At 42.5% G+C, this 15,599-nt stretch overlaps 1 protein-coding gene across 1 annotated transcript; it reads right to left on the bottom strand.

The window, feature by feature from the left end:
• Positions 1–78: 78 nt before the first annotated feature.
• On the bottom strand, positions 79–13,998 carry LOC140350952 (calpain-2 catalytic subunit-like). Its single transcript, XM_072436555.1, has 21 exons — positions 13,698–13,998; positions 12,790–12,859; positions 12,152–12,270; positions 11,938–12,071; positions 10,855–11,023; positions 10,252–10,335; positions 10,094–10,179; positions 9,932–10,006; positions 9,652–9,812; positions 9,009–9,181; positions 8,583–8,594; positions 8,272–8,483; positions 8,143–8,179; positions 7,582–7,647; positions 7,458–7,515; positions 7,319–7,383; positions 7,148–7,216; positions 5,767–5,845; positions 1,562–1,678; positions 709–767; positions 79–218 (listed from the first exon to the last, which is right to left on the bottom strand). Exons 1-21 carry the CDS (start codon positions 13,932–13,934, stop codon positions 195–197), a joined length of 2,106 nt encoding a protein of 701 aa, XP_072292656.1. The 5' UTR covers positions 13,935–13,998; the 3' UTR covers positions 79–194.
• Between the last annotated feature and the right edge of the window lie 1,601 nt (positions 13,999–15,599).

Raw genomic sequence — 15,599 nt, 5'->3', positions numbered from 1 at the left:
TTTGGTTCAAAGCAACCTATTCAAATCATTCAGACCAGGCAATGGAAATTCACAGGAAAAGATTCAAACAATATTTCATCTTCTATGTTGTTTTTTATTGGCATTTTGCACAGGGTCATTCATTCTTAATATTCTGTAGACATGTATTTATTAGTAGAGGACAAATCTTGATCTTTGTATCTTGATCTCGAAGTTTAGTACAGGGCCAGACACAACCACTGCAAAAGAAGAAGAAAACCGTTAGATTTATGTAGTTTCCAATCAATTTGAATGAAGATAAGTTTGTTATCTTAAGTTGGCGAGCAGGACCACGCCCCTTCCTGCGGCTACGCTACTTAATCATCCAGATCACATGCACCTGTGTTCGTGATTTTCGTGCCCCTCCCTCCCACCCATCCTCTTTTAAATTGTTCTAATTATTCTAATTTATCTCCTAGATGGGGGTATCGAGGCCTGGGAGCCTTCAGCCCTCATCACAAGAAGCCCCAAAACGGCATCATGTTTCTCCCCTGCCAATAAACACCTTGCATCGTATCTGGGGTTGTGGTCCTTGCTAGTAAAATGCTTTTTCATTTTAAAGTTATTTCAAAAATAATAAATGTAAGTAATGAATCCACCAAATTGACACATTCATAAAGGGAATGTGTGTGAAGTATCTTGCCCACAGACACAACAGCAGTAATCAATGCAGTTTTTCAAAGAACAGACCTTTTCTATATCCAGCTCAATACTTCCAGACTCCCTCGTGTCCAAAGCCTTGAACATTTCTGGGGGAAAAAAGGTTAGACACACATAAATCAGTGAAGTATTTGTATTATTTTTGTCTATCTGAAACGGTACTCTGCTTATACTCCGGAGTACACATAGACAAGGCAAGGGAAGTGTCTTGCCCAATGACATTGTGCACTTGTTAGAGCTGGGACTGATAGCCAACCTTCAGTTGAATTGGAAAACAATGACATTCATCTTAAGCCTGAATAATCAAAAGGTAATAAAACAATGCTCAATGAGTTGGTCTGGATGACTGTCGAAATCAAATGTCAACACATTATTTTTTCCTCAAAAACTCCTGATTGTGGAACACAACAAAGCAGTAATGTAAGGGTCAAATGCAATGCATTGTTGTTTTTATAAAGACATGGTTGTATGGAATGCTTCACCCGCTTCTTGATGTTTTAAAAACGAACAAAAAAAAGCAAAAACTTGATGAGCTTTTCCTCTTGACAATGATGAGCTTTTAAAAAATATATATAAATGAGCTGTTCATGTGTGTTATTTTTATTTTCCATATGATTTATTTCTTTACACAATACTTTAAAATGCGATTTATATCTGTCTGGAACATCAAATAAGTTATGTGCATATAATTGAATAAAGAAAAAACATGATTCATAAATATCATATTGATTGTAAATTGCTGCCCAAGATGTACCGATTATAGAAACAAATGAGATTCAAGTTTACTCTTTTACATTGGACTTTCATATCTTGTTATTATGTGTGTGCCTGTGTGTGCGACCGGCATTTCAGGATCTAGTGGGGATCTAAACCAGATACTTACTGAACAACATTTCCAGTTTGATGAGGCATCCCACAAAACTATCAAAGTCTATGGCAAACTGAACGTCGGCGTAACGGCTCACGATCACCTGCAGCACTGCACTGTTCACCTGGAAACCTGTCGCAACATACAAAAAGCATACATTCAACATGCTTAAAGTGTGCGTATTATTGTGTGCTGTTATATTGTGAGTCATGTCAGGCTCATATTTCCTGGTCCCTCCCACGTTGGCTTTGTTTGTAAAACCGGATTGTTCAGTCTGGCAGCAACAGGGAAGTGACACCAAGAGTTTGTAGTTATAGTTCTAAAGATCAGCAATTGAGATAAAGCACAAGTGTAACAAATATTTGTGAAAAAAATAAACTTGTTGTTATGCATTTGCAGTACAATAAGAATAATTTGTGTTAATTCAAAAAAACAAAATATAAAAGTAGTCCTTGAGTAAACAATGAGTATATATATATATATATATATATATATATATATAACACCAATATATATATAACACCAATGTGTATGTTCTATATGCCTTAGGAAAAACATTCCATTTGAGTTTATTAACAGATTCACACAAGCATTTAATGTAATAATTTGCCATTGTGGAAAGCAAACTTCTGAACCTGAAATGACACAAAAGGGAAGGTCCCATCTCTGGTGCCAGACAATGACACGGCCATTGTTTACACTTCTTTTTTCCATAATAGGTGTCATTTGATGCTACTCCGCAGCAACAGTTTTTCTATAACTAAAGTGTGCATCTGACAGAGCATTTACAAACATTATTCTTACTTCAATTAATGCTTGTTCTTTTAAATTTGCCAATATTTTTATGTTGTTGTTCTGTGTCTATCTATTTTTCATGTTATGTTTAGAAATTGCCAATAACTTTCAATAATTTAAAAATTAGTAACTGGGAAATCTCCTCCTTGAACCGACACCTTAACGTGGTGGAGGGGTTTGAGCGCCCGAATGATCCCGGGAGCTATGTTGTCGGGGGCTTCATGCCCCTGGTAGGGTCTCCCAAGGCAAACAGGTCCTAGGTGACGTGTCAGACAAAGATCGGTTCAGAAGCCCTTTATGATGAGTTCACGAACAAGGCTGTTTACATCGCCCGGATCGGCGTCACCGGGGCCCCATCCTGGAGCCAGGCCTGGGATGGGTGCTCGATGGCGAGCGCCTGGTGGCCGGGTCTTACCCCACGGGGCCCGGCCGGGCACAGCCCGAAGGAGCGACGTGGGGCCGCCCTCCCGTGGGCCCACCACCCGCAGGAGGATCCATAAGGGGCCGGTGCAGTGAGATCTGGGCGGCAGTCGACGGCAGGGGCCTCGGCGACCAGATCTCCAGACACAGAGACTAACTCTGGGGACATGGAATGTCACCTCGCTGGGGGGGAAAGAGCCTGAGCTTGTGCGGGAGGTTGAGCGATACCGACTAGATATAGTCGGCCTCACCTCCACGCACAGTTTGGGCTCTGGAACCCATCTCCTCGAGAGGGGCTGGACGCTCCACTTCTCTGGTGTTGCCCGCGGGGAGAGGCGGACAGCAGTGCAGAGTACCCGGCCTTCTTGGAGTCCTTGGGAGGAGTACTGGACAGTGCACCAACCGGGGACTCCGTTGTTCTACTGGGGGACTTCAACGCCCACGTGGGCAATGACAGTGACACCTGGAGAGGGGTGATCGGGAAGAACGGCTTCCCCGATCTGAACCCGAGCGGTGTTCAGTTATTGGACTTCTGTGCTAGCCACGGATTGTCCATAACGAACACCATGTTCAAGCACAAGGGTGTCCATCAGTGCACATGGCACCAGGACACCCTAGGCCGGAGGTCAATGATCGACTTTGTTGTCGTGTCATCTGACCTCCGGCCGCGTGTCTTGGACACTCGGGTGAAGAGAGGGGCAGAGTTGTCAACCGATCACCACCTGGTCGTGAGTTGGATCCGCTGGCGGAGGAGGAAGCCGGACAGACTTGGCAGACCCAAGCGCATTGTGAGGGTCTGTTGGGAACGTCTTGTGGAGCCCTCTGTCAGTAGGGTATTCAACTCGCACCTCCGGGAGAGCTTCTCCCATGTCCCGGGGGAGGTTGGGGACATTGAGTCCGAGTGGACCATGATCTCCGCCTCCATTGTTGATGCGGCTGCTCGGAGCTGTGGTCGCAAGGTCTCCGGTGCCTGTCGTGGCGGCAACCCCCGAACCCGGTGGTGGACACCGGAAGTAAGGGATGCCGTCAGACTGAAGAAGGAGGCCTATCAGGCCACTCTGGCTTGTGGGTCTCCGGAGGTCATCGACGGGTATCGGCAGGCCAAGCGAGCCGCGGCTTGTGCTGTCACAGAGGCAAAAACCCGGGCCTGGGAGGAATTCAGGGAGGCCATGGAGGAGGACTATCGGTCGGCACCAAAGAAATTCTGGCAAACCGTCCGGCGCCTCAGGAGGGGGAAGCAGTGCCTCACCAACACCGTTTACGGTGCGGGTGAGGTGCCTGCTGACCTCGACTGGGGATGTCGTCGGACGGTGGAAGGAATACTTTGAGGATCTCCTTAATCCCTCAGTCACGTCTTCCGAAGAGGAAGTAGAGACCGGGGACTCGGAGGCTGGCTCATCCATCACCCAAGCTGAAGTCACTGAGGTTGTTCGCAAACTCCTCGGTGGCAGGGCTCCGGGGGTGGATGAGATTCGCCCTGAGTACCTAAAGTATCTGGATGTTGTAGGACTGTCTTGGTTGACACGTCTCTGCAACATCGCGTGGCGGTCGGGGACCGTGCCTCTGGACTGGCAGACCGGGGTGGTGGGCCCTCTGTTCAAGAAGGGGGACCGGAGGGTGTGTTCCAACTACAGAGGGATCACACTCCTCAGCCTCCCGGGTAAGGTCTATTCCAAGGTACTAGAGAGGAGAATCCGACCGATAGTCGAACCTCGGATTCAGGAGGAGCAGAGTGGTTTTCGTCCCGGTCGTGGAACACTGGACCAGCTCTATACCCTCCATCGGGTGCTCGAGGGCTCATGGGAGTTTGCCCAACCAGTCCACATGTGCTTTGTGGATCTGGAGAAGGCTTTCGACCGTGTCCCTCGGGGTGTCCTTTGGGGGGTGCTCCGGGAGTACGGGGTCCGGGGCCCTTTGCTCAGGGCTGTCCGGTCCCTGTATGACCGGAGCAGGAGCTGTGTTCACATTGCCGGCAGTAAGTCAGACCTGTTCCCCGTGCATGTTGGACTCCGCCAGGGCTGCCCTTTGTCACCGGTTCTGTTCATAATTTTTATAGACAGAATTTCTAGGCGCAGTCAGGGGTCGGAGGGTGTCCGGTTTGGGGACCACAGGATTCCATCCCTGCTGTTTGCAGACGATGTTGTCCTGATGGCTCCATCAAACCCGGACCTGCAACATGCACTGGGACGGTTTCCAGCCGAGTGTGAAGCGGCTGGGATGAGAATCAGCACCTCCAAATCCGAGGCCATGGTTCTCGACTGGAAAAAGGTGGCTTGCCCTCTTCAGGTGGGTGGGGAGTCCTTGCCCCAAGTGGAGGAATTCAAGTATCTCGGGGTCTTGTTCACGAGTGAGGGAAGGATGGAGCGTGAGATCGACAGGCGGATCGGTGCAGCGGCTGCAGTGATGCAGTCGCTGCATCGGACCGTTGTGGTAAAGAGGGAGCTGAGCCGAAAGGCAAAGCTCTCGATTTACCGGTCAGTCTACGTTCCTACCCTCACCTATGGTCATGAGCTTTGGGTAGTGACCGAAAGAACAAGATCGCAGATACAAGCGGTCGAAATGAGTTTCCTCCGCCGTGTGGCTGGGCGCTCCCTTAGAGATAAGGTGAGGAGCTCGGCCACACGGGGGGAGCTCAGAGTAGAGCCGCTGCTCCTCCACGTCGAGAGGAGCCAGCTGAGGTGGCTCGGGCATCTGTTCCGGATGCCTCCTGGGCGCCTCCCTCGGGAGGCGTTTCAGGCATGTCCCACCGGGAAGAGGCCCCGGGGAAGACCCAGGACACGCTGGAGAGACTATGTCTCTCGGCTGGCCTGGGAACGCCTCGGGATCCTCCCGGAGGAGTTAGAGGAAGTGTCTGGGGAGGAGGAAGTCTGGGAGTCTGCTGCCCCCGCGACCCGGCCCCGGATAAGCGGCAGAAAATGGATGGATGGATGGAGTAACTGGGAAATGCCTGATCAGTTTCCCAAAGACGTAGAGTGTCAAAATGGTTATGAAATGGAGATTGTTACCGGCTTCAGTGGCAGCTTCTCTCATCTCGTGCGAGCTCATGGTGCCAGAGTGGTCTGTGTCATGTTTCTTGAAGATCTCCTGTTCATGTCAAAATCCATCAAAATGCATATATTTATTACAGTTTAGTAGAGAAAGCTTCAGTTGTAGTCATCTGGACTCAGTTAGAAAAAATAGACGTTTTGACTCTCATCCAAGAGTCATTGTCAATAAAAGAATTTAGATCGAGAACTCCGATATTAATACTGTTCTGTGGTAAGACCAGCCCATTGGGCGGAGCCTTCCTGAAGTAGCAACCCTTGTATCTACCGAGCTAGCCTATTCAGAATCTTAATGGGCTATTAGAATCCTCTTTGTCTTTGTGAGACCCTGGCTCAACCACCCTGAGTACCTGATTAGCATCTAAATGTCCTTGTCCTGGTCCTCTACCTTTCCAGGGGTTCAGTATACCATTATAGATACCAGGAAGATTAAACCTTAGCCCTCCATTTCTGTTTAAAGAAGGTCTTTCTTTTTTAACGAAAATAGCTTCCTTGACTCCTCTTTCAAACCATCTTTTCTCCCTGCTTAAAACCTTCACCTCACCGTCTTCAAACGAGTGATTAGAGGCTTCAAGATGGAGATGCACGGTGCTCTGTGGTCCTGAACTTGTATTTCTTCTGTGCTGATAAAGCCTCTTGTGTAGAGGCTGTTTTGTCTCACCTATGTAACGTTCTTTACAGCTTTCTTCACTGCATTGGATCGAGTAAACTACATTGCTCTGTTTTTGAGTCGGCAACTTGTCCTTAGGGTGAACCAGTTTTTGTCTTAAAGTGTTTCCTGGTTTAAAATAAACAGGGACTTCGTGTTGTCTAAAAATTCTCTGCAGTTTTTCCGACAGGCCAGACACATAAGGGATAGAAACACCTTTCCTTCTCTGTTCAGTTTCCCTTTTGTCCAGCTTCTTGGTTCTCTTCACTCTGTTGAGGGCCCAAGCAGGACCAGGACATTTAGATGCTAATCAGGTACTCAGGGTGGTTGAGCCAGGGTCTCACAAAGACAAAGAGGATTCTAATAGCCCATTAAAATTCTGAATAGGCTAGCTCGGTAGATACAAGGGGGGAGTTTCTGTTGAAACAAACAACTCTTGCTACTTCAGGAAGGCTCCGCCCAATGGGCGGGTCTTACCACAGAACAGTATTAATATCGGAGTTCTCGATCTAAATTCTTTTATTGACAATGACTCTTGGATGAGAGTCGAAACGTCTATTTTTTCTAACTGAGTCCAGATGACTACAACTGAAGCTTTTTCTACTATGGAACACGCCTGGACGAATGAGGGATTACACCGACAGTTTAGTAGAGGTATAGTTAGCATTTAGACAGAGGAAGACAATATCCCACCAAGTATCTTTGGATTTTCATCCAAAGCTTGTGGAACTCCAGCAGACCCAGTTTGGAGTTTTCGTCTTTCTGTTAAATGTCTAAGTTGAATACACTATAACATCTGGTATTTTTGTATTTTTTGCATGATTAAAGATCAACTCCATTATGTCTTTTTCAATTTAAGGATACATCCAGCAGACTGACAAAAATGCGACCGGTCTCAAGGCGGAAACCATCAGTCTTTATGTCTGATCCTGGAAATAGAAGAAAGTTGTATTCATATTAGTTGTAAGAACATTTTAAAAAGCTGGTTTAAAGACATACATACGGTGAGATACAACATTGTTCAAAATGTTCACGAGCTCAAACACAGAAACTTCCAGGTCCTGTAAATGTAACACAACATTTACATTTTGTTCACATCATTTTACGCTTTCATTTTGGTCACTTACATCCCCTGAAAGTTTCGTAAAGATTTTCTTGAAATTAGGATCAATGTCATGCTCTGAAATCTCCTCCTGAGGTGAAGAAATAAAGAAAGCAAAGAATAAGAAGGCCATAGTAACTTTTCAATCCTGTTCGCAATGTGCAACTACAGTTCATGCAAAAATAAAACTGAAATCTGAATTTGAAAAAGATATGGTTAAAAAACATCATGAGAAAAACATCAGAATAATGTTGGACTCATTTTAATATGGCCAGATTAAACAAAACATGTCCATTGTTGGTCGAATAGGCCTAAATAATCAATCAAATATAATCAACTATCAAAATCAGAAAAGGTTTATTGCCATTGCTAATGAACATAATTCACAAACATAGGAACTTGCTTTGGTGATACAGTGCAACCTAAAACAATGAACAATGATAAAACAACCTATATAAAATCAAAAAGAAAAACAATTTAAATCTGCTATAGGATAAAAATAAAATAAAAATAGGCTTACTATGTACACAAAATCTACAAATCTATAATATCTATAATATTGAACAGGCCTAAAGCATCATCATACCTCGTCCATTTGAGCATCAACTTTTTCCTCCATGGGACTGAAAATGAAAGAAAAAACAAAGCAATTATTCCAGAGATTGCAGTATAAATTATTCCACTTGATGGCGCTGTAAAACAGGTGAAAACTTACCTGGAGTCTGCCTGCTTTTCTGAGAAAACCCGCAGCACAAACTTGCCGTTCTTGTGCGGGTTGAAAGTGGACGGGATGATGGCGTACTCCCCCGGGGGCAGCGTGAAGCGGTCACAAATCTCACGGGTGTTTATGAACGTGTGGCTCATGGCAACCGACCTCTGACGCAGCAGCACGTCCGGCCCGAGACGCACGTTACTGGAGCCTTTGTACTGAAGATACACGCTTAGATTTTAGAGGGTGGCGGTGCAGGAGTGATATTAAAAACTTAAATTAACAAATAAACTTTAAAATAAATAAAATAAACTCACCTCATCTGGGACCTGCAGGAACAAACAAGGACAATAGCTTATTAGAATAGAGTAATAAATATGAATGTTGATTCAAAAGGTCTATTAAAACTAACAAATAAGACTGCTACGTAATAGGTTTAATCATCTTTACTATTTTACTAAAGGCTAATTAATGTTATTGTAAATTGCATTGTTATTTAGCTTAACTTTTACAAGATCACCATATCTACTTCAAATTAATGCTTTGTTGTTGTTTTTTTACTTCTAAACAATATTGTGGCCAAAACAACTGGCACCTGTACTTAAAATATGCTAAATTTAAAACTTTGTACCACTTGATCATGTCTGTGAGCCCATAGAAGTGAATTTACTGTCAGACAAAGTGTTTTTTGAGAACAAACTGCGGTGGTGTTTGGATATTTCACAGGTCCATGAGGTAAACACCTGATAAATGGCAAAGCCTATGGCCTCCAGGTCTTTCTTGAGTTCCCTCTGCTTTCGTCCGTCCTTCTGCATCAGTCCCACCAGAAACGTGCAGCCCTTCTCCTTCCCGTCCAGAGGGTCGTCGTCCACCTCATCCAGACGCACCACGAACTGAGGGTTGGAGGTGAACGTCGCTACGGGAAACAACAGAACACTCCATTCATCTATTCAACGAGGTGAGTGACAATGACATACATATGCACTTTAAAGATATATTTGCAATTCTACACAGTAATCCGCAGCATGTTTCTGATTAGATTAGATTATTTTTATTAATCAGGAATCGCAGATGGAAATGATTTAGGCCTATTTAGAATTTGTTGTAATCTGGTGCAGAACATCTCTTACTGTATGTTTTTTTTCTCGGTCATGATAAAGAATAAACTTTTACTATGTGGAAAAAGAGAGAAGATTATTTATGCTCTATTATTGTAATCTTGTCAGGTATTACCAGAAATTGCATAATCCTTTCAAAACATTTTCTCTGGTCAGTAAACAGTAGCTATGAGGACATATTTAGTATCCATGCCCAATTCGGGAAACAGTTCCTCATTGACCCGTGCAGACGTTGTCCTATTCGTCTTATTGTTAGCTGGTGCTGTACCTGGGTTGTTGCGGCAGCCCCCCGCGGTGGAGCCCACTCTCCACATCCCCTCAAACTGGCAGTGGTTCCAGTGGCCCTCGTCTTCGCTCTCCAAAGTGTCCGGAGTCAAGTTACAAATCTCCAGTTTTGAAAAGCGCCTGGTGAAATCTAAATAGGACATCCTGGAACAAATCAACATACTCATAAACTGTGCATATGTAATGAGAATAATAATTAAACAAGCAGGAAATTAACCTTTTGTGAGTGTGAGCATATATTCTACAAAGGAAATGTACTTTACCAGAATTCCCCATCGTCAGCGACATGGTTCAGTTTTGCTTTCTCATCTTCACTGATGTAACTCCACTCCCTCGATCTGAATTAGATTGTTTTGGCATTGTAAATAATAACAGAATGTGCCAATAATGAGGTTATACATTTTAAAAGTTGCATGTTGTATTACCCGTCACTCCAGGGCCCGGTCCACTCCACTTGACCCCAGGGGTTTCTCACTCGGACCAGCTGAACCGCTCTGCCTCTGTAATCCACCTGTAATCATGATAAATGTCGGTTACATGTACAAGCACAAAATGTAACATATTTTTCTAACGTTTTTGTCACCTCTTCTGCACCAGTAACAGAATATGCATGTCCCTTCACCAGCTTGTCCGATGTTATCGCCTCTGACTCGTACGCACTGGTGATCTGAACAAGAAATATACAAAAAACATTTAATTGTCCCTTCTTTGATATAAATAGCACTTAGTAGAATTATAGGTAGCACTTTATAAAATCTGTACCTTAGTAAAGCCTGAAGAAAGACTTGAAATGTATTTAAATATAATATACCGTAGTTACTAAGCCTTAATAATTAAGTCTCTCATCATTCTTTTATTAAGGCTTTATACAGTGTTTTCATTATAAAGTGTCACAGAATTATGTTTCAAAGGTAAAATCGAGTTCATTGAGTCCATTTTATTCATAGAACATTATTTGAGAGAATACTGAAATACTAAACAGCTAAAACAATACAAGAATAACACTTTTGTAGTTTGTAAATGTGCAGGCTCACCAACTATACAATAAGATGGGATAGTTGTTGTTTGCACAAGACAGAAACGTCCGTTTTTGTTGCCTTTACAATTAAGTAAGTTTAACCATTCAAGGCAAGGCAAGTATATTCAACTTTGTAACATGAAGCGATGAAATTAAATCCAAACTCACATCTATTGAGCAGCCCATGAGCGAGCCGAACTTCAGGGCCTTCTGCATGATTTTGAAAAGATGCTGCGGCGCTTTGTTCAGCTCATAAATTTCTGAGATTCCTCCAGTAAAGTCCTCAAAGCCCTCGATGGTGTTGCCTCCGGACAGGGCCTCATAGCTGCCGCTCACCCTGAAAAAAAGATAACAACAAAAGAAAGGTATTCGCTCTGAGCCGTGGAAAAAGTGGTAACAGAAGTTGTGACTCATTGTCGGGGCATTGTTGTGTCCTTGGGCAAGACACTTCACAAACCTTGCCTGTGTGTGAATGTTGTGGACAGGTATTTATCGCACTGTTGGGACTAAAATATGGATACACACACACACACACACACACACACACACTCAGTTCATGCGGACCTGCCTCTTTTATGGGGACAAAAACCAGGTCCCCATGACGTAAATCCTTTATTATTAGACCATCAACATGATCTGGTCTAGGTGTTTGGTTTCGATGTTGGTTAAAATGAGTGAGGATCAGGGTTTAGATTAAGGATAGGATTAAGGATCATGTTTGGATTGGTTTGCAGGAAATATCAATATTTGCCATGACCAAAAAAGCATGAAAACACAACAAGGGTGCATGTGTGCGAGAGAGTGATTGGTGGTGGGCTCAAAGGCCAGTGGCACGGATTGGCTGCCTTGCGTCCATCAGTCTACCCCAGGGCAGCTGTCGTAAACATAGCAGCTTCCCACCACTGAGTATGGAGAGAATTAATAAAAAAAAAATACATTAAAAAAACCCTCAGGAAAAGTACTGTACAACTAATGCATTGTATCGTGTATCATCAATGACTACTGTAATGTTAGTAGTACAAGTTATATTTCTTATTTTGGCCAAAGTAGTAGTACCGTAGTTGTTGGAAAATAAGTATTAGTATGTAACATTATGACGGAAGCTGAACATTTCAACCAGTACCTTTTGAAGTAGGACCAAATGTATTCAGTGACAATATCCATAAACTACCTCAAATATTAAGTTTCTTTGGATAATTTAGCAAATAATTAATAGTTTACTGGAAGGTGAAAAACAAAAACTGAACATACTTAGCATAGGCCTTCTCCAGCAGTGCACTCCAAAATTCAGACCCCTCAGCAGAATGAACAAAGAGCAGCTTCCCGTCTTTGGTGGGCAAACGGTCGTCAATAACAACATCCACCCATTCACCAAATTGCCAAAACTGAAAGTATATAGTATAATTTATTCAGTCATTTATAGACAAACTTTTGGTTAAAATGCAAAGTCTGGCGAAAAACGGACCTGAAAATGAAAAATCCCAGCATAGTTCTCAGTAAAACTCTGTCCAGGCGGCACCACTCGAGCCAAAATCCTCGCGTCCAGAGTCAGAGAGGCAATGGCCGCCAACAGCCAGCAATCACCTGTACAACATGAGCACACAATCCCACAGAGTGAGCCAACGCTTATCTACCAAGAGGCTCAAGTGCATGACATGTGCTTAATAGTAATTACTGAATGCTCATAATTACACAATATGGGGTTTTGTGGTTTGAAAGATGGTGAAACACGTTATCTCAGAAGCTGAATCATTATTGTCTTTTTCAGTGAACAAAGTTTCACAAACTAGGAATCTGCTTTGGTGATTTGGTGTATAAGAACAAACTTAATACAAAATATAACACAGTGGTTGTCATTCAGTTTACATGACGTGTCTTGATAATTTTGTGTTTTTACTGATTGTTCTATGACCTTATACAAATGTAATTTTAAAATGCTGTTCAAATTAATTTAATTAAATCAATGTCTAGCCTTCAAATACAAAACATGGCTGCTCGTTCCGGATGTTGGTTACCATAAGTTTTCATGGTGATATCTCTGTCAATATATATTTTAGCCATAGTTGGTAAGACAATTCAAAGAAGGTTTTTTTTTTTACTTACCCAAAGCTCCTTGGCAAATATCAGTCCTTGTGGCTCCATCATCAATAAACTTAGGGTCTGAACACAACTCCTAAAGAACAAACAGTCATTATTATAGTTCATAATGAGTTGGCCCTGCAATGAGTTGGCCCCTGTCAAGGGTGTACCCCGCCTAAGGCCCAAAGTCACTGGGATAGGCTCCAGTCACCCGCGACCCCTAACGGCATAAAGCGGTAGAAAATGAATGAATGAATAATGAGTTTTAACTTCCTTGTACAACTTCCCACTCCTTTTCGAACATGTCAAATGTTTGTCTTTTCTTTTCTCTTGTTTTCTATATATGTTTTACTATTCATATGTTTTCTTTCATGTTCAAAATAAAAGTACACACATTTAATGGCGATTTCCAATGTCCATTACATCCAGTATTACCTGCTCTGGTAACGTTTCCTTGTGGTTTAAACATCCTTAAACACTGCAGTCATTGCTTTGTAAATTATTTGACTAAAAGTGAATACAGAAAATGTAATCTATGAAACGGTTGCCCTTGGACACTAAATGCATTTGAGTAGTTTTACAAATAAGGCATTGGTAGCTCACTGAGAAAGCAAACAATTCCCAAACCACTGGAGTTCTTCATCTTTGCTCTGTTGAGGGAATTGACACCAAGGTAACTTCCCAGAACTCAAACAACAACATTGCAAGAAATCACATACATTTTTGACTTTTACGAACATTTGAACGGGTAAATCATGCAATTCATTTATTTTTTTAATCAAGGCTCTGTGCATTGTAGTCTTGCGGATTCACTATTGTCCTTCCCTTTCCGAGAACATGCAAATAGATTCCCGATATTTAGATAACCCCACACGATATGACAAGATGCTTCAATTTATCAACGCCTGATCATTTAATTCTGTGTTTCTCACCGTCGGCCTCTTCCACACCACGCCCCTGGTTTTGGAGGAGTACGGCCCCAGCTCATTGTACCCCAAGGACTTGTGATCCGCTGGAAACTTGTCATCCTCAAACAGGCGCCCCCTTTGCAGGCAGTACTGTTTCAGCGTCTCATATTTCTGGCCCAAATACTTCACCGCCTGCTGGTTTGACCCAACGCCCTCTTCCTTGTTCTTCTCGCTGGCCAACCGAGCCGCAATAGAGGTCATGCTTCAGCCGGGCAGTGTATACGGTAGATTAAATGGCAATTTCAAAGCAGCTCTGTGTTTTTATGTGGGCTAGCACAGAAACAAGGAAGGGAGTCAGGTGGAGGCAGGAGCTCTGATTGGACAGGTGAAGTTGGCAAAGCAGACAATGGCAGCCCTAAGCAAATCTGTCTTGATATATCCGTGACCACAGCAGAAAACAAACAAGGACACACCTAAAAGGCCAATGCACAACTCCTCCAATGTTGCTTAATTTGAAATGAATGAGTGGGTTTGCAATGTGATAGTAATTGCATACATATCACTGATCAAGGCGTTGTCTTGGTATTACTTAAGTGCAGTTTGACAAGATAAATGTCACAATTTGAAGTACATGAGTGTCTTTAGCAGTAGTGCCAGGAGGGTTTAGAAAAAGAATAATGAATTTCCATTTGTGATAAACATCTGACAAGAATCTCAATATATATGTATAAAATGCTACAAAAAGAACTGATTAAAAACAAGATTGAAAAATGTCTGCACTTTTGTGATACATTTGTCATCAGACAATTTCACATTTGTCTGATAATTAAACTTCAACTAATACGCCCAAAGACACGTTTTAATAAACTGTTGGACTGGGACCAAAATGTCCAACTATTATTATTGGAATGTTCTAAATAAAAATAGAGATACCGTTGTGTATTTAAGTGACTATATTACATTTCTAATGTATCCATGTACATGTTTTCTTTACCTAGAAATGTTACACAATCTGGCAGTAAATGTATATAAAAAAAAAAATAGAAAGCCATGCATTTGTACAATTGTAACTGCCTCTCCACAGATCTGACCTATAATCTGACCTGATGATTCCACCGTCTCAATTGAGATAGATGTCCTACTGTAGAACATTCCAGGCAGAACAACAACATCACAGCAATGTCATTTTCCCAAAAAGTTACACGGTGCACCTTTAAGTAACACGGCTTGGCAGGCTGCACCTTGAATCACAAAGATTAGTTTGACCTACAACGTCCTGTATCCTTTTCTCTGCAGTTTATCAAAGATCAATATGGATACGCCTTACATTTCTGTAAACATTGACTCACACCAAGTGGTTTTGCATTATCTATTTATATATAAAAGCATTTTCGAGCAAGTGGGGGTTGTGTGGCAGAAAAAATAAGCCTGGAGGACAGTTCCACAGGTACCATGGCAACACAATGCACTTATTAGCAAATATCACCTGATAAGCTTTTAGATGGTCTGAAAGCTTATGGAATACAAATACATTTTAAAAACACATTTTAAGGAGCCTGTCCGCACGTTCAGGATCGAGTGTTTAGGAGTTTGACTTTCAACAAGGAGTTAAATGTGACTAAATGAAAGACAGTTGATTAAACAAACACACACTTGGCTAATGCTAGCTTTTGACTTCAATGTTATTTGAAAATAACTTGTTTAAAGTACATATAGCAGCTTGTTATGTTTTTCTAATAATTACTTTGTTTGGTGGGATAATGTTAGAACATGTTGTAAATATTTATCATAGTTTTACACCAGTCAAACTGTAAGAATGAGGAATAAAATAAAACTTGAAATATACAGGAAGTAGCACTCAAACAGAATCCCTGTCTGTCATCAACAAACCACATCCCATTAAAAACACAAAGACAATTTACTCAC

Source organism: Eucyclogobius newberryi, unplaced genomic scaffold (assembly GCF_026437365.1).
Source record: "Eucyclogobius newberryi isolate DKJ021-1_F unplaced genomic scaffold, fEucNew1.0.hap1 SCAF_8, whole genome shotgun sequence".
Taxonomy (NCBI): Eukaryota; Metazoa; Chordata; class Actinopteri; order Gobiiformes; family Gobiidae; genus Eucyclogobius; species Eucyclogobius newberryi.
Note: the sequence above shows the minus strand (reverse complement) of the source record. Positions and strands in the feature narration are given on the sequence as shown.

What these genes read in the sequence shown, in the direction of transcription:
- LOC140350952 (XM_072436555.1), bottom strand. Translation starts at nt 13,934, where the DNA reads ATGACCTCTATTGCGGCTCGGTTGGCCAGCGAGAAGAACAAGGAAGAG. An exon ending in TCATGGGCTGCTCAATAGAT is followed by an intron (nt 10,336 to 10,854) that starts GTGAGTTTGGAT and finishes TTTCTTGTTCAG; the next exon opens with ATCACCAGTGCGTACGAGTC. An exon ending in GGGCTGCCGCAACAACCCAG is followed by an intron (nt 9,182 to 9,651) that starts GTACAGCACCAG and finishes TGTTTCCCGTAG; the next exon opens with CGACGTTCACCTCCAACCCT.